The 26,282-nt window shown below is 33.3% G+C and overlaps 2 protein-coding genes across 4 annotated transcripts; one reads left to right on the top strand and one right to left on the bottom strand.

Moving 5' to 3' along the window:
• The first annotated feature begins 4,014 nt into the window (after window positions 1-4,014).
• LOC115984969 (ubiquitin-conjugating enzyme E2-17 kDa-like) lies at window positions 4,015-7,886 on the top strand. The gene is made up of 5 exons (XM_031107948.1): window positions 4,015-4,209; window positions 5,833-5,910; window positions 6,491-6,618; window positions 7,333-7,437; window positions 7,590-7,886. The coding sequence occupies exons 2-5, from the start codon at window positions 5,841-5,843 to the stop codon at window positions 7,731-7,733; spliced, it is 447 nt and encodes a 148-aa protein (XP_030963808.1). The 5' UTR covers window positions 4,015-4,209; window positions 5,833-5,840; the 3' UTR covers window positions 7,734-7,886.
• On the bottom strand, window positions 7,687-16,835 carry LOC115984968 (release factor glutamine methyltransferase-like). 3 transcript variants are annotated; one of them, XM_031107947.1, is made up of 3 exons: window positions 15,389-16,835; window positions 13,612-13,857; window positions 7,687-7,754 (listed from the first exon to the last, which is right to left on the bottom strand). In XM_031107947.1, exons 1-3 carry the CDS (start codon window positions 16,109-16,111, stop codon window positions 7,746-7,748), a joined length of 978 nt encoding a protein of 325 aa, XP_030963807.1. In that variant the 5' UTR covers window positions 16,112-16,835; the 3' UTR covers window positions 7,687-7,745. The 3 variants fall into 3 exon arrangements, with proteins under 3 accessions (XP_030963807.1, XP_030963805.1, XP_030963806.1); XM_031107945.1 differs by lacking the exon at window positions 7,687-7,754 and adding an exon at window positions 8,626-9,086; XM_031107946.1 differs by lacking the exon at window positions 7,687-7,754 and adding an exon at window positions 9,419-9,693.
• Between the last annotated feature and the right edge of the window lie 9,447 nt (window positions 16,836-26,282).

Consider the following 26,282-nt stretch of genomic DNA (forward strand, 5'->3'; position numbering starts at 1 on the left):
GCAAAATGCCCCATGTTTGAAACTATTTAGGGATATGTCCCTGTTTTGAAACTCGATTTGATGAAAAGTAAGTTGTTAGGAAAAAAAAATCGAGTTTCAATAAAAAAACTCGACTTGAAGAAAAGCAAGTTTTTTTTTTTTTTTTTTTTTTTTTTTTTTTAAGTTTGATTGCCTATAACTTAATTTTTGCCAAATCAAGTTTTTCATTGAAACTTGATTTTTAGAAAATCAAGTTTAAAACAGGAGTATATCCCTAAATAGTTTCAGATTGAGGACATTTTGCTAGAAAGTTTGATTGAAAGGGGTATATCCCCATTTTGGCCATATAAAGTGTTATCCCAATCTTTAGTTAGATTATTTTATTCATTGCTGATGAAATTCCTCAAAAATCTCATGAACCACAAGTATGATGGATGAAATTTGGGACTTTTGAGCTTATAACACGTCATTTAAGTTATTGAGACCACTTACTCGAATTTTTTTGAAGGGACCCAGCCTAACATTGTTAACCATGGCTAACAATGACAAATCTAATGCCAATACACAAAATTAAATTGTACCGATTTAATTAATCTAATTTTACTCTCTTTCTTGGACTCATTTGATTTCATAGTATTTGAGAGAGAGATTAGCCATTTAGTCACCACAACAACCGCCGCAACAAACCATAATTTTTCCTCTCACCACCACAACAATTGTTGCATCAACCATTTGGTCCTCTTGTTGAAGCAATCACAATTTGGTCTTTTCATCGCCATGACCATTGTTTGGTCCTCTCGTTACCGCCACCATTATCTTATGAAGTATGTATGATTTTGTGAGTATATTATATTGTGTATGACTTTGAGAATGGAACATAATAAACGAAACCTATTTTGGTAAGTGTGATTGAGAATGTGATATTGTTGATTATCAAAAAAATAAAAAGAGAGAATGTGATATTGTTGCAAGAGGTGTTATGGGGGTATGTGGTGTTTTAGGCATGTGGTGTTTGGGTATGAAATTTTATGCTTGTGTTATTTTCAACATGTGATGATGTGAATGTGATTTTTTTATCCAATTTGTGTCAAGTGCATGTGTTTGAATTAGTAAAAGGGTGGAAGGTTGGAATTTATTTTTTGTGTATGTTTTTTTTTTTTTTTTTTTTTTTTTTTTTTTAAAAAGACAGTTTCAACTTATGGTATTTACTCCTGATAATTACTTTCTATTTCAAACCAAGATACCTATAGGCAATGATTGAAACCCTAATTTTATGCTTATGTGTTATTTTCAACATGTGATGATGTGAATGTGATTTTTTATCCAATTTGTGTCAAGTGCATGTGTTTGAATTAGTAAAAGAGTGGAAGGTTGGAATTTATTTTTTGTGTATGTTTTTTTTTTTTTCTTTTTTTTTTTTTTAAAAAGACAGTTTCAACTTATGGTATTTACTCCTGATAATTACTTTCTATTTCAAACCAAGATACCTATAGGCAATGATTGAAACCCTAATTTTATGCTTATGTGTTATTTTCAACATGTGATGATGTGAATGTGATTTTTTATCCAATTTGTGTCAAGTGCATGTGTTTGAATTAGTAAAAGAGTGGAAGGTTGGAATTTTTTTTTTGTGTATTTTTTTTTTAAAAGACAATTTCAACTTATGGTGTTTGCTCCTAATAATTGCTTTCTATTATCAAACCAAGATACCTGTAGGCAATATTTGAAACCCTAATCTCTTATTTGAAGACATAAAAATTTACTAATTGAACTAACTTGAACCCACTTTTTTGTGTGTGTATATGCAAAACTTTGAGATATTTGTTTAAGTCACCTAGCAATATACTTGACATACTAAGTGGCATAAAAACCATTTTTTTTAACCGTTAGCTATGTCAATTTTTAATCTTATTGGATAGTACTAATCAATGTTACAATGGTACCATCCAATGAGATTAAAAATAAATAAATAAACCACAAAATGTGAAATTGGTATTGACTAATGTAACTAATTAGTGATCCAATAAATGTGCAATGGTATGGTCATACATAATGTTTCTATTGTCAAATGTGATCTATTGTGACTAAAAAAAATAAGGAAACAACTAAATGTGACAATGGTACAATCATATGCAATGTTTGTACCATCCAATGTGACTAAAAAAAATAAGAGAATCACAGAATGTGATAATAATGTAGTCATATGTAATGTTAATACTGTCCAATGTGAAGTTAGAAGTTAGAACCGTCAAATGTGACTTAAAAAATAAATAAAGCACTAAATGTGATATGATACCGTTATATGTGATGTTTGTATTGCCTAGTGTAGAGTTAGAATCATCAAATGTGATTTTTTGGTGATTTGTTATAACAAGGGATAGTAAGAGATATTGTAGAATTTCTCAATATACTTATTTAATTAGTAAATATTAATAAATAAAAATTCTAATTAGAGAATTTATAGAAATAAAATATCAATTTAATTAGATTTTGTTTAAAGAAATTTAATCAAAGATTTGATTGTTGTTTGGGTTGTTCAATAAAAAAAGATGGTGAATTTTACTTAGTTTAAATGAACATATTTTAGCGTTATTTGTAAATCTAGAAACCAAATTAAAACATAATATTAGAATGATGATTCTCAAAAAAAAAAAAAAAAAAAAGAATGATGATTGGGCCTGAAAAAATAAAGCAAAAATTGCAAACCCAAGCTTGTCTAAAAAGGCCCGGCTTCATCCTAAGCTGTAAAGTTGTCTAAAAAGGTCTGATTTTCTATACTGTCCAAACTTTTCGACTTAATAAGCTAAAAACTGATGTAAAAAGGTCTGATTTTCTATAGTGTCCGTATGAAAAGGCATTGGATGTCTTGAATGAATCAGTTGTGTTTTGTTGATATATAATTATATACACACAGTCACAGTCTCACAGAGTTTGGGTTTGTGCTGAAACATGTGTGGGTAAGTGAATTCCATGTATAATTCAGCAGAAAAAAGAAAAAAGAAAAAAGAAAAAGTGAATTCCATGTATGTAAAAGTATAGAATTAATGTATATGCTGTGTGGTGTAGTGTTTGTGCTGTGGTGATGAAGAATCACTGTTGTTGCTTGAAGAATGTGAGGTTTTTGTAGTGTTTGTGTGGGAGCAATTATAGCATGAGAATGTGTGTATGGATCATGTAGCCATGTATTTCTATGGTGATATACATTGCTGTGAATCAACATAAGATTATTATTAGATTCTCAATTAAACAAAATATAGAAATAATTAAAAGTAAATTACAATTTACATCACTAAAGTTTGGGATTTTTTGGATTTTACACCTTAAAATTTTAGAATTTATATTTTACCGTTTGAAATTATATTTCATTTGCATTAACATTTAACAGCCCCTCTAATCATAATTTTGTTAAGTGTTATATAAGTTTTCCACGTGTGTTTAATTTGTCCAATAAAATGATGTCATATCATTTTATTTAAAACATATTTTAAAATTTTTAGGAAACAAAAATATCATGACATCATTTTATTAGATGAATTAAACATGTGTGGCAAGCCTATGTAACATTTAGCAGAAAATATAGACGAAAAGACGACTTATGCAAACGAAATATAACTTAAGAAGTAACGCTACAACCATATACTATTTTGCAACATTTTTATAAAATGTTGATGTGACCAATTTTTTATTGGTTTTCATCTAGGTTCACCACTAATATTACTTTTTCATTTACTAATAATTACTCATTATATCAGCAGTTTGTAAAATTTTTTATAAGATAATTTATATCTTTAGCATTATTCTATCTTTAGTAAAAAAAAAAAAAGCATTATTCTAACTTAAGAGGGTGAAATCAAAATTCTTTCATTCATAGTATAAAATTTAAACACCTTTAAATTTTAAGAGTAAAATTTGCAATTTAGCCAATAATAATTAATTAATTACATTCAAACCAAATCAACCTCCTCACATAATTAAAAGCCATAAGGAACTTTTAAATATAGAGTGGAAAAAAGAAAAAAACTAGTAACTTCTAGAATTCTTGGGGTTATATTCGTCCTTGTAAAAAACTTACCAAGCCGACCTCTAATACTTCTAGTACAACTCGGAATTTTTAAAGTCTATAAAAGCACGTTGGTCCAAACCCTAGGACTCCATAACTTTGAGCTTTGTACCAGATCTTCCTTGGCACAAACTCTCACACTCATTCAGTTCTAGGCTTCAAGTCCCAATGTAAGTATATACCCACTTTTACATCCTCTCTCTAGATTCTCTGCAAATACTGTTTTCGTTTTTTTCTTTTCTTTTCTTTTTGTTTTAGACTATTAGGGTTTATGGGGGTTAGCTGTTTGGTTGCTTATATACGTATTCATGGCCTTTTTCTCTTACTATATGGTCATAGGTTTACTGGGTGGACCTTGAACTTGATGTTAAAGATTTACTTCTTGACACTTTGTAATTTGTCTTCTGTTTGTTTTGACTTCAAATATTTTCTCTACAAATTCTTAGAAAACTTCTTCTTTTCTTCCATGAATTGTTTGTTTGTTTTTTTTTTTTTTTTTTTCACTGGTACTTTTTTCTTTTAGGAGTCCCTTTTTAATCCTCGGAACTATGTTAACAAAGTTTCGGTTCCTAATTTTGAAAAAAAGTATTGTTGTTTATGATATATACATAGGATTAATTAATTATTTGCGAGTATGTTGAGGTACTAAATTAACTTTGGCTGTACAAAAAACAAAACAAAAAATCCTTACTTTTGAGTTTAGTGGGTCGTCTTGAAATTGTAAAAAGAGTTTTTCTTTTTTTCTTTTTTTTTGGTGTGATTGCTTGTGATTTTTTGATGTCCAGGTTTGAACTGAAGTACTGCAGTTTCTGGTTCTTGATGTGATCAAAATTTGAGGGTCATGGTGTTCTCTATTCAATCTTATTGTCTGATAAGAATGACATTGATTGGCCCAACAAATTTGAAGTTTGTTTTGCACAGTTTATGTGGATTTATATATGCACTTGAATATATGTTAATAATTTTGAGTGTGGAATTGATTGCTTGGGGGCAATAGGCACGGATATAAAGGGAGTTTAGCATATTTGTTTAGGTCAAATTTGTATGCATGTAACCTTCAGATTCTAGACCAGGAAATTTTTTTTCTGATTTCCTTTGAAGATGTCTGCACTTTAACAGATGCATTGGTGTTTTTATTAGGATTTCAGTTTTTAATGATGATGTGCTGAGTTAGATTCCACAGGCGTTCTTATGTATAATAGATAATCAATTGAAGTTGGAAAACTTTATAAAAGTTTGGTTGTAGAAGATATATGAATATATGTAGAATGGCTTTAAAGCTAGGTAGTAGCTATTGGTTATAGCTCAATTGAGACTTTCTTTGTTGTAATAATATAGCTCATTAGCACTATGGGGGGTGAGGTATTGACATTAATACAAAAAATAGATCTGGAAGGAATACAATCAATACATACATATTTCAATAAAATGCACCTACTATATCTTATAACAATAGATAATCATTTGATTTTTACCTATCTAAGTTAGTGGATTTATTATAGATTTACAATTGCATTGTTGTTGTTCATCACTTCATATATCTGTTCTTTGTCAAAAGATATTACTCAGTGTAATTGTGCCCGGCTTTCACCTTTATTGATGATTTTGGTTTTATATGCTTATAATAGTCTTGCTGATTTTACACCTAACCATTTGAGAACATGTTCTATATATTTCCATTATCCGATCCTTTTACTTCTGGTTTTATTTTTCTCCATTTATTGAGTAATCTTATGAGAATTGGTAACATATTTTACTCATGTTGTCATGCTGTTGTGTGTTTAAATATACAGATTCTGTGATGGCTACAAAACGTATTCTTAAGGAATTAAAGGATTTGAAGAGGGATCCTCCAGTTTCTTGCAGTGCTGGTTTGTTGCCAAACTTTCTCATTGTTTTCCCTTATGACATTCTTTCTTACTATGTTACCATATGTTATACACTTGACAATGTATAACTTTAATAATATCCTTGTTATAAAACTTTGTCTTTGCATTGTCTGTAATTATATTTCTCAAGATTTATCTGCATATACAGTGTTAGTTATACATTGTCAATAATGTTACTTCTTTTTGGATTTATAACAGTCTACCTTCTTATGTAGCCTTAGTGGAAAATTTTTGGAAGTCAAATATTGGTTAGATTTGCATTACAGAACTACTTTGATTGCCACTTTTTCTTTCCGAGTGCTGAAGGAATTTATCTGTTAATCTACTTAATGGAGTACTCAAATATTTTCTTGGTTTGTGGTAAATGTTGAGGCTCCACGCTTCTGTTTTCATCACTGTCAGAGTTAAGCATATTGTGAATACATGCCAAAACACCAGCAAAATTGACTCTTTTTTTTTTCACAAAAACAAGCTGACTTAGTTACATTGAAGGACTTTTATAAATTTGACTAATAATTATAATGTTTTTGATTTACAAGATCTAAGTTTCACATGTTTTTAGGTCCCATTGGAGAAGACATGTTTCATTGGCAAGCAACAATAATTGGTCCACAAGACAGTCCTTATGATGGGGGTGTGTTTTTGGTTAACATACACTTCCCACCAGATTACCCATTTAAGCCACCAAAGGTAATGACTAAATCTTTTTGTATGCTTGTAGAATTCTTAAGGTGTATCTGTCCCCGTCAATTCGTGTGTCTTCTTGTTTGGATGTACCTTAACCTTTGAACTAGTTAATTGTAACTTTACTTTGAAAGATGTAAATTAATTATGATAAGAGATAGATCAAGTAGAGCATAATCTTTATCCTTCCTGTAATCAAGCTTTTTATCTGTTCATTGATAGAACACAATAGAACTTTAATTTTCAATTTAGAATGTTATGATTATATATGTGGCATTCCTTTGATTGTGTTGACACCATGGTCATTGTCTCATTGATACTACCAAGAGGTCAAAATACAATGTGAACAGTCTGAATATTCATGGTTTTTTTCTTTTGTTTTTCTAAGACATCTTACCACCCTTTAGTTCTCCCAGTTTATTTGTGAATATGCTTTCCAATCAAAACTGGTTGAAAATGGAGACTTTATGAAAAAGCTGTTACACAGAAATATACATATGTATGTGCTTTCATGGAGATGTCCATTTCAAAAGAGAAAAAAAAGAATGAAAAAACAAATTACTAAAATTGTCTCCATGAATTGACATATAAATATTATATATATACCTTGAATTTAAAAGGTTAGCTCAAGTTGCATTGTTTATCGAAATTACAGACTGTTCTTTCAGTTCTAGTCAAGGGGATACATTTCAATTGACAAACTTAATTGTCATTTGGCAGGTTTCATTCACAACAAAAGTTTTCCACCCTAACATCAACAACAATGGAAGCATTTGCCTTGACATTCTTAAAGAACAATGGAGCCCTGCCCTTACAATATCTAAGGTATCATTTTAATGTAATTCATTAGTTCTTTAACTTTTGTGAGTGGTCTTGGTCATTCACTTTGGCAGTGTTAAAAGTGATAAATATATAAGCATAAGTTAGTGCCTCACTCAAGATAAAAATTATTTGATCAATACAATAATTGGTTGCAGGTGCTGTTGTCGATATGCTCACTACTGACAGATCCAAACCCGGACGATCCTCTTGTCCCCGAGATTGCTCATATGTACAAGACCGACAAAGCCAAGTATGAGACTACTGCTCGAGCTTGGACTGAGAAATATGCGAGCTCTTGATTTGATTTCAGTTTAGGGAACCTATAGGTTGAGTGAAGTGAATTTAAGATGGGTTCTCTAGTAATTTTTTATAAATACAAGTGGATTGAGGTTTTGTACGTACATTTTGAATGCTATTTAGGTTTATAGATATTCATCATTTCTCTTTTACTACCTGAGTTCTATTGCATTTTGTTTTTGGTTATGTCTACTATCAAATACATATATTTGCTTTTTCATGCTGTGGTCCTTATCAGTTGTCACTAACATAATGAAAAGTGGAAATAAAGAAAACTGCATTAGAAAAGACTAAGAGGGAAAATTAGTCAATGTATGCATTTCCCTAGCCATGTCAGCTAAACAACCAGGCCTTATTTTCCGTTCATGTATATAACAAGTAGCATAAAACACAGCTTTGTTTACAAGCCCAAGCTGGTTATATTTTGCCTCTAGGATTCAACTTGTGGCATGATTTATAACATTTCCCTCATCAATTCCCATACACGTGAAATAATTAGTGGAAGTGGTTGTTGCTGGATGTAAGAAAATGTGATGATATAATCCAGTTGGGTGTTTAGTTCCTTAGAAAGAGAAGACTGAGTACTACTGTGACATTATCTGCAGACTGCATGGGAAGCCACAATTTGTCCAACTTGGCTAAAAAGGAATGCTGAGAGTTCAATAAAACCAAGTAATAACTAGGGAACATATTCATATCAGTAATTCTATCCTAAACCATGTCCTTTTTATTGAATATGCTTTTATTAGTTGTTTGGTTGATGTGGTTAAGATTGTATTTGCATTTGAATGCTGCATGTTTTATGATTTTGCTTCTGTATATCTAACTTATTCATCCAAAACAGAAATGTTTGGATTGGAGAAGTTCTTGATTTCAATTTTCTTGAGATAGTGAGACAGGAAATGTAGAAGTCAATAGGATATGCTTCCAATTATTGTATTGATATCACATTGCTAATAAACAAAGCATATTTATCTACCTCTATACCACCCGAGTCAATGCCCCAAGGGTACAACATTTATGTTTTCCTTTTTTTGGTCACTCGATAGAGTTTCAACAAAAAATTCCACCCCCTGCCCCCTCCCCCCCCACCGCCTCCCCAAAATATAAAGCCTCAAACACAGTAGCCGAAAATCAATGGTAGAGCTTCCAAGATTGCTTTCCTCCTCTCCTTGTTTCCTAGTTGATGGCTGATATACAAGATCATGCACAAATCGAATTGGTCATTGATGGAATCCAGTTAGAAATCTTTGAATGCCAGCAAAATCAGATACTATGTCCAAACTGTGGAAGTTCCCTCTAATGTCATTTTCAATGTACTTTGCAAGACACTTGCACTGCTTCTCACCATTTGTCTACAAAGATGGGAAAGAATGAAAATAAATACAAATAATATATTAGATCAAGAATAACCATGAACTTTTATAACATGAATCCACAGCTAAGCACTTCTAAGAGCAAGAATTAAGTAAAAAATTGGTGACTTCATATCTGATTTAATTATGTTGGGGTCAAAAGCCTAGAAATAGCTGAAATTGAGTAGGGTAAAACAAGTCAAGAATCCATGAGAAAAGATTGTCACATTTGGCTTTGCATAAGATATGAATGTAATGAAATAAATATAAGGATGCGATATCAATAATCTTTGGATCAAATGGCGTCTTTCCTCAGAAATAAGGGTGAATGGTTAAGTCACAACCATATTACAGGTATGAGTTTTATAAATTATATGTTGACAATATATGTATATATATACAGACACGCACACAAACATTGTAAAATATTCATTACAGTGTTACTTAGTCATCTCCAACTAAAATATTTAAGAGTTCATATTGTCAATGAGAAAACATTTCTGCTTGTGCAATGTTTTGGGGTTAGGGTGGAGGGGGAGTTGAAATGGAGGAACTGTATTCTTTCCTCATGACAGTCTTTACTTCAAATTCTTTATTACTTCTGTGCCTGCATAATCCATAGGAAAAGGCAACGGTATGAATTATATGTGCAGTATATGGAAATCTATGATAAAACACACATCAAGTTTACTTACTCAAAGGAAGAGAACAAGACCCAAAAAAAGAAAAGGAAATCAACTTTGTATCAGAATTTTTGCCTTTTCATGTACTCGTCCTACTTGAAAGAATTATCATAGCAAAACAGTTGGTTCTTTGATTAAACACGGTGTGATTTATAGCTCATTTCATGATAAGAAGCAAGAGATGTCAAACCTTGATGCAGTGGTAAGTGCCATCTACCCCGAGCAATGTATCATGAGTTTGAGTCTAGGAATTAGCCTCTCTGAAATTGGGGATAAGGTTACCTACCAATTACCTCTCCTAGACCACAAAATGAGTCTTGTGCATGGGATACACCATTTTTTCATTTTAGAAGCAAAGTCTTTCTTATGAGCATCCATGGTTTGCCCCTTTTTTTACACACAATTTAATTTAAGAATTCTCTGTTAATCAATGTTGTCAAAACTGTACCGGGTAGAAGTCTATTCCGCGTATGATGCTATAAGATGTTTATTACTATTATTTTTTTTATAAGAAATGGCTACAAGAAATTTTTTTCATCTATTCAATATGTATCTATATGTACTAAATGATGATATGAGAATAATAAGAGTACTTAAAGTTAATACATTCTACTATCATTTCATATTCCACCCATTGTAGGAAAAAGTGAAACCAAATGTAAATGAAATGAGAGGAAATAATCTAGAGGAAGCCTATTAGCCTAACTTTAATCAAGAGTACACTTTCAAGTCTCCCTACCTATTCCTTGTTCCTAATCCCCATTCCTGTTAGTGTAGCCAACAAGCTGGAAAAAATACAGACTTCCTGTGGGGCAGGCTTCATGGGGAGCATAAATTCCATTTTGTTTATTAGTCTACTATGTGCAATCCAATCCAAGGGGTACCGGGCATTCAAAAGCTGCTGATTTTTATCCTAGCTTTGCTTGGGAAATGACTGTGGAGGTATGGTTTGGAACAGAAGTCATTGTGGCAAAACAGCAAAAGGTTATTGATAGAGCAAGTACAGTACTACTTGATGTCAGAGGTACTCTAGAATGGTAAAAGGTCCTTCTGGGGTAGGCCCATGGAAAAATATCAGGAAAGATTGGGAGAAGTTTGCTTCATACACTCGTTTTGAGGTGGGGGTTGGTTCCCAAGTTTTGTTTTGGAAGTATCATTGGGATAGCAAAGAAACTTTCCAGGATAGATACCCTGAGCTGTTCAGGTTTGCCAGAGACAAAGAGGCTTTGGTTTCAGACTATTTTGATTGGGTCAATGCTCAGGTGCATTGAAAACCTGTCTTCATCTTAGAGGCACAAGACTGGGAGTCAGATTCTATGGCCCAATTTTTTGGATGATCTGTATGCAGTGAAGGTAACCCCTACAAGTCCCAGCAGATTGGTTTCACTTCTATCACCTAAGACTGGATTCCAGGTTAAAAGTAATTATAGAGCGTTTCAAGTAAGGGCTGTAAATTAAATCCAATCCAATTTCCTTGGAAATGCATATGGAAAACGCTAACCCTGCCTAGTATTGCATTCTTTGTTTGGGAGATGGCTCTTGGGAATATATAGGTGACGGATAATCTTTGAAAGAGGGTTTTTATCATAGCAGACTGGTGCTGCCTGTGCAAATCTGATGGTGAGTCAGCAAGTCATCTCCTGTCACATTGTCCTATTGCTTGTGACCTGTGGGTTTTTTATATTGCCTAGGATCACTTGGGTGATGCCAAATTGCCAAGGTATGTTATGCCAATGTTGGAGTCTTGGAAAGGAGCCTTGAAATTCTGTAGATTCAAGGAAGTGCAGGGTTCCATTCTTGCCTGTCTTATGCTGTGCACTTGGACAGAGAAGAGTCGGCCCACATTTATGGGAAAGGAGTTAACTTTGCCTAATTTTAAGTTAATGTTTTTGAAGACCCTTTATGAATGGAGTTCAAAATCCTATACTTTCTAGGCATATTCTTTGATGGAGTTTTTGATTCTTTTCTTATTCGCCGTTAATTTCTTTGCTTTTATCTTTCTCTCCTCTTAGTGTCTATTTTTCATTGGTGTTTTTTATTCTTTATTTATTTATTTTTACTGTATACTTCCTATATACATTTTCTGTTTTCACTAAATTGACATTACTTAACAAAAAAAGAAATCCAAAGTAGGGGTAAAATATAAATTATGTTTAATGAGCTCAAAAAACGCAAGTATTGTAAAGGAGTATGAAATACTTTAGCATAAACCATATGGCATAACATGGGAGAACGTAAAATTAAATAATTTGTGTCCCCTAGATATTGAAAATGTAACATTAATAGACAAAAAGGAGAGACACAAACCACCCAAAAAAGGAAAAGCATAAGAATGACACTGAGACTTCCTCGCATATAAAACCACTAGAAGCCATGCAACAGGGAAAAGAAAAGCATTTAGACTTCCTCATAAATGAAACCACTAGAAGCCATGCAACAGGGACAAGGGTTGAGGTGTGTGCACACCAAGCAATTACCCAGAAAAACATGGTTTCTGAACCATTTTGACCCAATGAAGGACTCCAATATGGTCTATAAAGACACAACCAAATTAAATTTGGGGATTGGTTCAAGGCAGAGGTGTCAGGTTCCAGAACAGCAGAACTCATCCAAACTAGATATTAAAGTCAATAAAATAACACCATTGTTAATAGTATTTTTAGAACAGCATTAGCCATATAAGAATCCTAATAGCACATCCAACCATCCTGATTCCAGACTCATTAAACTTCTCATTATCCCCATATCAACTTTCTTAGTCTCCTGTCAAGTTCTTGTCCTTTTCACCAATAAGTCATATAGACATTGACAGTATCATTTGCAAAGAGCCAAGTTAGTACCTTACCCAGGTCCTTTTTTTCTCATATCATCTTTGGTGACTACCTCGCATGACAGCCTATAATCAGGTCTGCCAATTCTTGACATGTATCAGAGGGTTTTAGTCTCTACAACCTAGGTTGGGAGGGGGCTTCCCATTCAAAAACCTTCCTGTGCTTATGGATCAAATTTGACCATTCCTAACTCACCAAAGTGCTTCATTTCTTTGTTAAACTTTTCTGTCAGTATGCATTCAACAATAGATGCATCAGGCTTCCATCTCATTCCTTTACCCACACTAATGCATGTACAATCCGTGTGTAGCAGCACCCATTTTCTCACAAGTACAATTTCTACAAGAGTTGATGATGGAGTCCATATTTGGGACTTTGATACTATGAATTGATGTGTTTAGGTTCCTTGGGGATTGTTGAAATCCCTTCTTATGCTAATCCAAGCACCGGAATTTAAATTCATAATTTACAAATCCAAAAAAAAGTTGTACCCAATGCACAAAGCTCCTGCTTTTGTGGGATCTTAAAGAGGTCATAGTAGGTAGTCTTACCCCCAAATTTGTTAGAAATCCCTTCTTATGCTAATCCAAGCACTGGAATTTAACATTTATAATTTACAAATCAAAAAAAGGTTGTACTCCATGCACATAACTCCCACTTTTTTGGGGTCTAAAGAGGTCATGGTAGGCAACCTTACCCCCAAATTTGTCAGGAGGGCTTGATTCACAGACTCGAACCCACAACCTATTGCTTTTGGTGGAAGGCACTAACCATCGCACTAAGGCTCAACCTCTTGTAATTTACAAATCTAACCTCAAAGTAAAATCTAGTGTAAATTCTTTTATTTTAACACACACACACACACACACACAAAAAAAACCTTGCAGATATTGCAATTTCAATTATTTCTATAACATTATCATTGATAAAATGTTGAAAAATAATATAAATTAGGTAGTATGATCATTTAAAATTTTGAACTCTGGCTTCTAGGTATTAAAAGATCAGTACCTCAAAAATGAAAAATCCACCAGGTCTTAACATCAAAGCAGCCCCATTGCAAAGATGGAGAAGATCATCCATGCCATTTAGACCACCATCTAATGCAAGTCTCGGTTCATGTCTACCAACCTCAGCTTGTAGCCCAGGGATATTGTCACTCGGTATGTACGGTGGATTACTGACAATACCTGCAAGTTTTCCTTCCACATCCTTCAATGGTTTGAACCATGATCCTTGCCTTAATTCAATTACATCCTGAGTGGTTTATAATAGAGTGCAGAAGAAAGAAAAGAAATCAGAGATATTCTATTTTGCTGGAACGAAAGAGGGGAAAAAGATGAGAGTGAAAATTAAGAAACCTAAAAAATTAATACACTTTAATTTCTCATAGTAAAATAAAAGGCTAATTACAAATATTTACCATATCAACTGAGCTGCATTGTCTCACTAAAGTTTAAAACTGAGCAATTAATCCCCTAATGTTACTTAAATTTCCAAAAGCCTCCCTATAATTCCAATTGCTGTCAAACCAAGAGCAAATTATTGCATCAATGTGCCACCAATCCCAAAGAAGAAAAAATATGCCAAAGCTCTTTTCAGCCTTTTCTTCTTCTCAGGCCTCTTAATTTGAGAGCACTTAGACCTGCAGGGTGTTATTTGGAACTTTGAGCTACATTAGAGGAAATTTTGATCTCAGCATTCATTGCATATCCAGTTGACTATTTGTGGTGTTGTTTTAACAATAAACATCACAGATTTACCTCATCCCCCCCAATGAAAAATAATTTAGTATTCTTTGAACTTTCATTTATAACATCTGAATGCCTTCTAAGAAATGGAAAAAAGGAAGAAAAAGAAAAGAAAATTTGATAACTACTAAAGAAAATTATTCCCCCTTTTTTTTTTGAAGTCCAAATAATTTGGACATTGGTTTCTTAAAAAAAAAAAACTATCCAAAAGGTGTCTGGCAGTTAAAATTATTACTGATCACCTACAAGATTTTTTTGAAAGTCCTTGCCAGGACAATGACTGTGTTTAGCCATTATAAGTGCATTGGCGTTAGGAACCTTAGATGATGACTTGTTAATGCAATTGAAGATTATAAATAATGAGAGTTGTGCATATTAGCAAATTTAATTTAAAGAAAACGTATTAAGTAATCAACAAAGATTTCCCTTGCATTCCTGATATTGAACCCTCTAATACCACAAGAACACAGGACACAATTACTACAGCCATGATAATTGGGGCTACAGTTTATTATAGGAGGCATAAAAGTGGCTAGGGTTTGGTTAAAAAGGGAATCAAGAATGCTGTAAAGGCTTTGGCCATCTTATTAAACATAATCTTTCAGTAAATTTCATTACATATAGTAGCAGTACATTCACGAGCAAAAATGGAGGACTTGTAAGTTGCTGGCTAAAGTAAATTTTTTTTTTTGATAAGTGATAAGATTTATTGATATCAAAAAGGGGACGCCCTAGTACACAGGAATTGAAAATTTAGCCACTCTATTATAAAAAGATCCACTCGTATGTTGAATGAATAGATGATCTGAAATTGGAGACTATCTTACCTATAAAAATAAAAAGTTGGAGACTATCTTTCACTTTCTATGTTGTATATATGATTTACTAGAAGCAAATTAAAAACTTCCTGCATTTCATTTCAACATGTAACATGATCCAATATATAGATTGTGGGATGAACACTATCATTGTTAGTGAGTTTTCATGAGAAATTATTGAAATTGGAACCATTACATTAAAATGATAAATTCACTAACCTGAAGACCATACTTCTGCACATTAAAAGCTGCCACAGACAGTGCGACAGGGCTTAAATCTGTTGCAATGACCCTCCCACAACTCCCCAAAATCCTCCCAATTCCAATAGCAAGTGCACCACTTCCAGTTCCTAAATCTGCCCACAATCCCTCTCTTAATCCTTCATTATTTGAAACGACATCAGCCACCAAGTCAACAATGAGTTCGGTCTCAGGTCTCGGAATCAAAACCCCATCTTGGACACTCAACACCAAGTCCCTCCAGTGCTCACACCCAACTAGATACTGAAAAGGCCTCCTCTCTTCAATCCTCTGCTTCCACAGATTGTAAAGCTCTTCTATGCCTGTCCTTAATCTTACATTTGTTTGATTGTTTTCAATACCCATTTGGGAAAACACTGTGTGATCCTCAATTGCATCTTCCATGAGCCACTTAAGCTCCCTGCAAAATAGGTCCAAGTCTGGACCATTGTCGGAGTCTAGAAAGGTTGTCCCAACTGAAGAAGCAAGATTTTTGGCCCAATCATGCCATTTTCGGAGGTCAGAAACAGAAGCTGAGTGCAGTGGTGGTCTTAGAAAGAGAGGAATTTGAGGCTTCAAAGAAGTGGGTGGGGATGACATTGAAGAAAAGCAAACAGGTCGAAGAAGATTGGTACTTATAGAGGGTTTAATAAAGACTGATAAATTAGAAGGAAAACATCCACGTATGAAGCTTAGCTTCATTTTTTGGCAATGTCAATGTCAAAAAAATGTAGGTTTCTCTATGCTACAATATCATGCTTAAACCTGGAACAAAATTAAATAACCCCCAAAAAATAAAGCTACAAATTTCTATACCAACAACAACATTATCTTGCCAAAAACTCTTACCACCCACCTTATAACAAAACCAAATTCTAATTCCACCATAAACCCATTAAAAATGCTCCTATAAACACTATGACCAAAGCAAGAATTAAAAGCCTAGACTTTAAATTTCATCACCAGCATTGAAATTTCTCTATTGAATTCTCTACCACTCTCCTAGTTCTGAGTGTACCAATAACTTGGCTTCTAACAATAATGAAAAGCAGAAGACAGAGACTAAAGCAAGAATGTATTAACTTAACAGAAACATGAAACTAAAAGGTTTCTATACTTCAGACATATACGAGGCAAGGAGAGAGAGAAAGATTTAAACTTTAAACCAAGCAGGGCCTTTCACTGGGCTTTTAGAATTGAAATTAGAGTTTCTATTTTTCATTCATTGATTAGAAGAAGAATTTTGTGTGTGAATTTTCGTGGCTAATATTCCCTATTTTCTAAGCAACCAAACAAAAGGAAATGGAAGAAATAGAATGGGACCTGGAGAACTTCACAGCCAGTTCAGGAGAGCTCCTTGCTCCTCTTCAAGGAGATAAAAAAGAGTGAGGTACGGTTGGGGAATGTGTGGGAAAAGTTTGGTTAGAGACGGGTTTATGGGCTTTTTTATGGATGGTGATTTATGGTGTGCGCGCGTGCGCGCGCGTGTGAGAGAAAGTGATTTATGGGCTTTTAGTTTTAGAATATGTTTTAAACTTTTTTTTTTTAATATTTTTATTTTATTTTTTAATTTTAATTTGTGACGTCTTCTTCTGATAATAATTTTATTGTTAGACCAAGACATCAATCAATTTTTAATGTAAGCAAAGATTAAATCCCAAATTTCTTATTTAAATATCAAAGATTTTCTGCGCTATGGTAACTGTTAATATTGTCACATGGTTTTGCATTTGCAATATGTCTATGAGCTGTGCAGTTATTCTCACGCTACGTGGACCTGACGCTTATTTGTATATTTTCGTATTATTCTATCACTGTAAAAAGGAGCTTCTGTCGCTGTAATAAAGCCGCTTTATTTACTACCGAGTGCTTCTATTTCACTACCATTTTAATCACAATGATTTAGCTACCTACCTGCTACCGGAGGCATTTAAGTGTTAAAAAGTAACAATAATTAGTTCCACGCAATGTTAAACTTGTAAAATTGTATTTTGGAAATATGATTTCACAATTTCACAACAATTAACTTTATTAAAATCTAAATTGTTTTATAGGACAAAACTTGAATTCAGATTTTTTTTTTTTTTTTTTTTTAACATGATAGAATTTCTACCCTGCCCCTTTCCCCCACACCGTACAAGTACTTATACTTGTAAAGTGACCATCACACCAAAGATATGCAGTGGTAAAATTTAGATGTTCAATTACATTGGAGTATTACAATAATAATACGTGTTCACTTTTAGCCATATATCATCGTCTTCATCCCAATATAAATATATGATATTAGATTTCAGGGCCCAAAAAAAAGAGCACCTGGTGGGCATATGCTTCTCCTCAATGCCCTCATCTTCTGAGTAAGAATTACTCGGGGCCTCAAAACAGCATCCAGATTAGTGTACATGAGCATAGGAATTAAGCCATTTCTCTAATTAGTTTAGGAAATGGAGCAAAGAGCTGCAATTTTTACCCGAAAAGGACATTTGTCAATTTTTTCCCGAAGGCCTGCCTACAAATAATTTCAAAATTTCAGTATCACTACAACCCCATTTCCTTAAAACTTCGATAGAGTTCTTTGGATGGATTAAAACTTCTACGACTCGGCTCAGACTTTTCGTCGAATAGGTTTCATGAATTCCAAATACTTGGAACACCAGAGCAAACGCTGCGGTGCGGAGATTAGGATGCGGAACTGGGCCTTGACCGCAACAATGTGCACACCCAAACATAAGTCCACCTATAAGCCCATAACACAATTTGTTTTCAAAATCCATCTACCAGACTACATGTAAGTGTACAAGAGAGTCCATTTCAAGAGGTGTCTTGTAATCAAGTTCATATAATTCATCAATGGCTAAAAAGATAATGGAAGCGACCCCATGACTGAGCTAAAAGAACTTATGATCACTCTATTTACATAATATTTAGTTTATAAGTTTTTCTTTTATTTATTTAAAATATATTATTCTTACCTTTTTAATAGAACTAATTTACCTAATAGTGATGGGTTGATTTGTATTCATCCATTATGTTTTTCAAAAAGATTGTTAAAATTATTTCAAATTTTATGACAAATGCAAACAAATTACTACAAAAATGGATAAGATTAATTTTAACAAGATAAGAACATCCACATTGGTGGAGTTATTTTTTAAGTTATTTGTTACCACAAAAGATATTTTATCTATTTTACCTTCTCACTTTATAAAACATCCAGCATAAGTGGATCTATTTTAGTTTTCAACACAATAAAATAATATAAATATCACAATAAAATAATATATATACTATAATAGCAATGTGAACGCACAAACAATATATAGCAGTGTGAATGCTATATAAATAAATAAATAAATATATATATATATATATATAAGAGTAAAAGAAGTGTGAACGCACAAACAATAACAGTGTGAACGTAGAAGAAGAGAAATAAGGATAAAAGAAAGAGTAAAAATGAGTAAAATAATCAAAAGCAGTGTGAACGCACAAATAAAACAGTTTTTTTTTTTTTTTTTTAATTTTATTATACCTTTTAGCTACCGTGCACAGCCAAAAGTAACTGTGCATTGTAGCTGTGAAGCTAAAAAATATAGTTTTGGCTCCACCATTGTAGGGCATATTTTGGTATTTGGTGGTGCTAAAAATAGCAATATAGCTATTTAGCACCACCAATGTGGATGCTCTAATAAATGAGAATTTAAAAGGTAATTCTATGGTGCACTTTTTTTGGGACACCATACTCTAAAGTATGTAGTCTACTAACATCATATTTGATGGTTCTATACTTACATTGAGCAATACCAACATCACATGTGACCTTAAAAAAAATATAAGTTGATGAGATTGTAATAAATGGTTTAAATATAGGAAATTTTATAGAAACTCTTTTTTTTTCTTTTCTTTTAGAATACTAAATATTTTAACATACACACGGGAAGAGGGGAGAAGGTTAAACTCAGATAATATACACACACACAAATATATATATATATATATATATTTATATAATGACCTAAAACGGCTCACAAAATCTTATGCAAATAAATATTAAGAGGTCAACTAAAAGTTAAATTTTTTCAATTTTACATATATTATAGATATTTCATAATTATCAATAATTTCACTTGGTTGTTGGAATGAACTATTTCTCTTTATCCATAATACCAATCTCGAGCAATCGTTCAACGAAAAGGTGAATTATTGGTGTTGTAAAGATGATCATGGAGGGTCCCGTGGGCTATGTAATCACGTACTAGGATCATCTTAATTATTGATATTGAGGCCTCTTTTAGAACAGTTGAATTTGTCAATGACACCCTTCCACTGCTCCCACGAAAAGGTGAATTATTGATGTTGTAAAGATGATCATTTGTTTGTTTTTTGGGGGGGGGGGGGGGGTGTGGTGTCCCGTGGGCTATGTAATCACATGCTAGTGTGGACGCTGTCCAAAATTCAAATTTTTAGGTCGGGTCATACATTGGGTCCTTACTGATGTGCTTTTTTGTGTGCATGTATTTTTTAGGTGAAATTTGTGGAAAAAAAATTGGCAAATGTCCTTTTTGGGAAAAAAAAAAAAACAGCATTCTGCCCTTTTTCCTAAACTAATTGGGGAAATACCCATCTTTTGTAACTTGATAGTACGAAAGTTGAGATGTATTGAAGAACTCGATTATATTATTGTCGAGTTAGCTTTAGCCTTGTGCTACGCTGTCAAAGCAGACGTGTCCTTTTCCAATTAAAAAATGGTCGTTTATAAATGCATAACTTGGTAATTAGAAAATCAAGTTTGCTTTACATTTTTCAAAACCAACATTTCACAACCCCTGTTCACTCTTTCCCTGTTCACTCTCCCTTTACACTCTCCCTTGCTCTCTGCGATCACGCTTCCTCAGTCTCCCTTACCCTCCATCAGTCTCCCTCACCCTTTTTGATTAGTTGCCGTTGTCGCTACCCTAGTGCTCTGCCGTACCCTTTTCGAACCCTCACCGTACCCGCCGCCGTTGATTACAGGTACGTTGCTTTGCCATTTTACTGTTTTGTGTTGCATTTGTTTTGTGGGAAATGGATGTTTATTAGAGGGGGATCTCGCATTACCAAAATCTTCAAATTTTTTTCATTTGTTTTATGGATACGACGCAGGTTTAGATTTTGCATAGGGAAGAAAAGATGACAATAAGTGCTAGTTAAATTTTTTACTATTTGAAAATAGGTTGTTGAAAAAGTTCTAATTCATATTGCCAAAACAAATGGCTACTGTGGAAGGAGTAAAGTAGCTGTATTTTTGAAGATACAAATTGATTAAACACTCGGTTGGAATCATTGTTGATTAGAACTTTGGTTAATTGGTCTCGTGCCTGTGGTGCTTACAAATAGCAACCCCTTCTAGATTTCACATAATCACTTAGCTTTGTACATAATTCTTTTAGGTTATGGTGTGCTTATCATCATGAACATGAAGTAACCTATTCTATTAATAAATTATCATTATTTATCATAAGACAAATGAACATGAAATAAACTGTTCTATTAATAAAATTTATTTATTAATATACGAAAGTATAGTTTATATAAATATTTTCCATTTCTGCAATAGGTGTGGACATTGAACTTCATGTTGATATTGTTTCCTTTCATCATTTATTGTAGAATTTGTATTTGCTGCAAACAGTATGAGTGTATGCACTGACATTGAAAATAGAGAATATGTTGTTGCTTTCATTAGAGTTCAAGCCATGACATGAATTTCATGATTTTCATTTTGTGAAGTTTCTTATATTAATCTATGCACTGACATTGAAAATAGAGACTAAACGCACATCAAAGTTTGTATTTTTTGTTTTATGATTATTAATCTTCAATTGTTTATATTAATCTTCAATTGTTTATATTAATCTTCAATGTTTTTCATTTGTTTTATGATTATTAGAGGGGGGTTAATCTATCTTTGTCTTTCATTCTCTTTAATGTGTGAGTTATAATATGTTGACTGTTACTTCAATCTATCTTTGTTTTTTCATTTATTTTATGTTGACTATGAATCATATACTTTTTTTTTAATCTTTTTGTTAAATGCCGGTTCTTAAATCTTCCATCATTCATTTGAATCTTGAACCAAATTAGAAAATCTCTTTTAAAATAGTAAGACACTTTGGTGATAAGATGTCTCTATGACTTTACTTTTGTTTGGTACCTTTTTGTTAGTTTCTATTAATGTTAATTGAATTGCTTTTGTATGAATTCATCAGTGTGCTATCCCACAAATTAATATTAATCTTTCAAGTATGCTTTCTTTATTGCTAAAACCAAACAATTTTCACGCTTTTGTTAGTGTTTTGGAATTCTGTACTATCTTGTTTTATGTTCCTTTTATGGAGAGAGAGAGAGAGAGAGAGGAATAGAAGGATATTTTGAATGCCAAGAGTTTTCCATGTAAAGTCTTAAATTTCAATTAATAGGGTTGTTGTATTATTGGATGTTATTGAATGTGCCTAGACCTCCAAAGCTTTCTGTTCTCATAGTATTTGTAATTTGTAGCTTGTACTAGAAACTTAGGGTATACATCTTGTATACTTCATTGGATTTTGTTGTACCTGGTTTTTATTTGATGAAATTTAAGCCTTATGGTCTAATGTAGAATCCTGACTATTGCTTATAGTTAAAACTGGACCTGGGTATAGTTTCGAGTCTGGTAGAGTCATACTCATATAAATGGATCTAGAACTAACTCCCAAAAGTTGAAAACGACTCACCAAGCAGGAAATTGAGTAGAATTAACTCCTAAAATGTTAAAAATAGACCTAACAAGCAGGGAAGTGGGCTGACTGAGTCATGGTATGCTTACATATCTAGTGAGTAGAAACGCGGAATAATTAGTATAGGTTTCTAGATATTAAGTTGAGAACTTGACACCAAATGACCTATAGCTGTAGGGATCTTAGTGGTCCATTGTAAACGGGCAATTGCATAGGACATAAAATGGGGAGTTGTCAAGGATGACCTTGTAAAGAGTGTTACTTTGTTGAAAAAACCAAGGTTGACTGAACAGTTCTGAGAACAAAATAGCTAAACATTGAGTTGTTGCAATTTATATTTACTATGTCACTACATTGGTCATAAGCCATAGAGTTGAATTTAAATGTCCTTGGGGGAAGATCACATATTGTGTGTTGCATGGTTAAATTTAATTGGAAACCTAATATGCAGCTCCTAATAATTGTAATTGATATTTTCCCTGTTAAAATCACTCTCAAAGACATCATAAACCAAAAAGTACTATCACATTTAAGTATTGCTCAGATGTTGAACATCTAGGTGTCAATCAAGTTTCTAGCACATTAATTAGTTATTTGTTTGTTTTTTTACTTCAATTATAGATAATAGAAAAAGAAAAAGTGTTTTTATGTAAAATTATGGGAATTTCTTATTTTATTTATTTAAGTTTTAATTTGATCGCTTTTGGGTTGCATGTTAGGTGAGGGCAAGAAGTGATGTTGACAATCTTGTTGGGATCATAATATGTCTTACTGTGTCCATGCTTTTATTTTATATTAATTGTGATTTACTTCTCAAATGATTGCTAACAATCTATTTGCTACCATGTCAGATATGCAAGCACTAGACAGAGTGCAGCCTGGACCCGAAGATCAGACCCATTTGACTCGGCAGCCGGATCATTGGTCAACTTCGCTTTGGAGACGCGTTGCTGATGAGGTATGTAGTTGTATTATTAATACATGTAAGTTTTATAATTACCTTATGTGCACTACCTAACACAATGCTTGTCTATATGCAGGAGGTGCCTGGCGTCATAAAGGTTCGACGCCATAAATGTGTATTGCCACAAGGTGGGCCAGACCCACGTAGCATGCAATACATAGATGCAACAAGTTTGACTAGGTTATTCAAGGTTCTTGATATGGAGATTGACCATGCTTTGATCATGGCCTTGGTTCCACTTACCCCATGGAAAAATGGGTATCACCTTGCAAGATATAAAGGTGATGCTGGGGATTCCAGTGGATGGTGTCTTGTCATTGGGGGCACAGACTTGAAATGGAACATGGTGTGTTGAGACTTATTGGACCATGATCCTCCGCCCGTGATATCGAACTCAAACAAGTCTGCCCTTGTTGGGGCGAGGATAAAATACAAGTGGCTTGATGCACAGTTTGCCGCTCCCCCAGCTGCGAATGCCAGTGATGAAGTCGTGCAACAACGTGCCTGCTACCACCTACTTGTACGGATGGGGGCCCTGTTGTTCATGGACAAGTCAGCGGACCGAGTCTCATTGTTTACTTTGCCGTTCTTCAACCCAATCAGCAATGCGAGATGGTACAGTTGGGGTAGTGCAGCATTGGCCTGGCTCTACAGGCAACTTTGTAGTACATCGAAGAAGGATGCGATGCAGATTGGAGGAGCACTCTTGTTGGTGTAGCTAAAGGCCTATTCAAGGTTCCCACGAATATGCCCTATTACAAGGCCGCTTCTACCACTAGTGCACTTAGGGCCCCTTGCCATTAGGTATGTTCATTAAGTTCTAGTTATTCAAGCTAAGTGTCTCTTAGGAATAATTATTTATTTGTCTCTTTGTTATAATTAAAAATATGTCAAACTAACAAACAAAAGAAACTTATCAATGCTTAGTATATGGATGTGAAATATAAAGCAAAGTTTGTTAAATGTAAAGTTCAGTAATGAGCATTTGTTGAAACCCCATGTTTGCTAGGTGGAGCGGGTCGAAGATCACCGCAGAACATGCCACATATGTCCTTGCTTCGTACCAGATGTCGCTGGCTACATTACGAGCAGAGCAGGTATTCGATTAATTGACATCCTCAATTTGAGTTTTTTATTTTCGTTTCCCTCAATTGCATGACCATGTTTTTTATATTTTTGTTTGAATTCTTGGATTGTTGTAGGAATGAGTTGATTTTAGAATATTGGTTCTTTTCTAGGTTGGTTACACTTTTATTGAAGCCTTTTGGCTTATTTAGGATCTATGCTTGGTATTGATGCTTCGTTAGATTATTTTGAATCATGGTGCTGATTATCATCAAGTTTTGTATTAGTGAATGCTGCCTTTAAATTCTACTCCTACACCCTAAATTACCTATTAACAATAGACCAAACAAAAAAAAAAAAAAACAAAAAAACAAAACAGAGGTATGGAATTGACTATGGTGATTCAAGGCTCTTATCCCCGATTAAGGAGTTGTATTGATGCAGAATATTGCTGTGGTATTATGTTAAGAAACCTAATATTTAAGATTATTATTAACTAGTCGCTAACCCGTGCTATGCACGGAAAAGCTATTAAGGATTCGTTTGGATACAGTTGAAAACTAAAAACATTGTAGATAATTTTTTTTTACAATGTGTAAATAGTACCGTGGGACTCATTTTTTATGAAAAAGTTGTTGAATAGTGAAGTTTGTAGGTCCCGTTAACAGTGCACATGTGCAATGTTCACGAGAGAAAAGTCAACAATCACGGCTTGAAAAAAAAAAAGAAAAAAAGGAAAAGAAAAATGCAATACGTGGACGTGGGAAGCGCAAAACGTGCTTCCCAAATACACACTAAATATGACTTAGAAGATTATTCTAATAATGCACACAATCTTCTCTTTTTCTTCCCTAATTTTCATACATTGCCAACTTTGTCTCAGGCTTGAACTCAATAAAATTTCATTTAGTTTTTTGTTGCGTAGGATTAAATGTGTTTTATTACCTATGTTGGGGCTCCTTTGTTACTGTTAATGTGTATTTCTAAGTTCTAACAGTTACATTGTTGTATTTCTTATGTATCTCTCTAATTTTATCCATAACATGTACCACAAACTATATGATACATGAGAAAGAAATATAATTCATTGACCAAACATCCATTCAACCAAAAACAAGGACTAAACAAACACCTAATTAACCATGGCAGAAGCTAGTAAGGCATTTACGACAGGATGTGACTTGTGAATCATCTAAGAAAACCTAAGACTTTACAGAATACGTTTTGTTTAGTCTAAACTTCTTGTTTTTCGAACTTTTTTGTTGTTGTTGTTATTTTGACTAATTTTGGAGTTATGTCTAGGTGGATTATCAATATATTGATAGCGTTGATTCTAAATAAAAATAAATAAATAAAATTGATAGCGTGCAAGCTTCCAAGAAGGACCCAAACAACTACTCTACCGTGTGATTTGTGTCATCAATAACGGGACTCTTTTTTCCATACCCATCAAGTAATATGATTGTTGATGCTGTAACTTGGGTTAGACTTGACTTCCAAGGGTTGACTACTACCTTATTATTATTATTATTATTATTTTGGTAGAGGAAAAGAAGGTTCTATATGAATGTACATGGAAGTAGCTCTTACGATGAAGGTTTAAAAATCATTTACAACTAATTAGTCAAATTAAATGAATGTGTTGTTTCACATTTGATACAAGCTGGGAAGCAGTTAATTAACCATTATGAAGATAACATCATTGGGAACTTTCCTGGTGGAAGATAAAGGTCTAATGATTTTAAAATTAAAATTGTTTGCTTATTTCCATTTGATTGCTTTACAGATTCTGGACCATCTTGGGGGATATGTTCTATTTTTTTATTTCTGGATTTCTAATGATCTCAAGGCCAAGTCAATCGACTCGATCCTATTTTGCCAGAAAGTACCCTATAATTTCCCCTTAGAAGTAATTTAGGCTACAAATTGTCTACAAAATATACTTGAAATTGGATCTTTGAAGAATTAACACTAGGCAGTGAAGGATGATTGTTCATTTAACAATTCGCATAAGATCTTATAAAATAATAAACAAACAAAAACATAATGAAATAGCAAAAATGGATTAATTAATGAGAATGCTAAGATG

The sequence above is a fragment of the Quercus lobata genome, chromosome 4 (genome assembly GCF_001633185.2).
Source record: "Quercus lobata isolate SW786 chromosome 4, ValleyOak3.0 Primary Assembly, whole genome shotgun sequence".
NCBI lineage: Eukaryota > Viridiplantae > Streptophyta > Magnoliopsida > Fagales > Fagaceae > Quercus > Quercus lobata.

What these genes read in the sequence shown, in the direction of transcription:
- LOC115984969 (XM_031107948.1), top strand. Translation starts at nt 5,841, where the DNA reads ATGGCTACAAAACGTATTCTTAAGGAATTAAAGGATTTGAAGAGGGAT. An exon ending in TCCAGTTTCTTGCAGTGCTG is followed by an intron (nt 5,911 to 6,490) that starts GTTTGTTGCCAA and finishes ACATGTTTTTAG; the next exon opens with GTCCCATTGGAGAAGACATG. An exon ending in CTGCCCTTACAATATCTAAG is followed by an intron (nt 7,438 to 7,589) that starts GTATCATTTTAA and finishes AATTGGTTGCAG; the next exon opens with GTGCTGTTGTCGATATGCTC.
- LOC115984968 (XM_031107945.1), bottom strand. Translation starts at nt 16,111, where the DNA reads ATGAAGCTAAGCTTCATACGTGGATGTTTTCCTTCTAATTTATCAGTC. An exon ending in TGCAGAAGTATGGTCTTCAG is followed by an intron (nt 13,858 to 15,388) that starts GTTAGTGAATTT and finishes TAAACCACTCAG; the next exon opens with GATGTAATTGAATTAAGGCA. An exon ending in GTGGATTTTTCATTTTTGAG is followed by an intron (nt 9,087 to 13,611) that starts GTACTGATCTTT and finishes CCATCTTTGTAG; the next exon opens with ACAAATGGTGAGAAGCAGTG.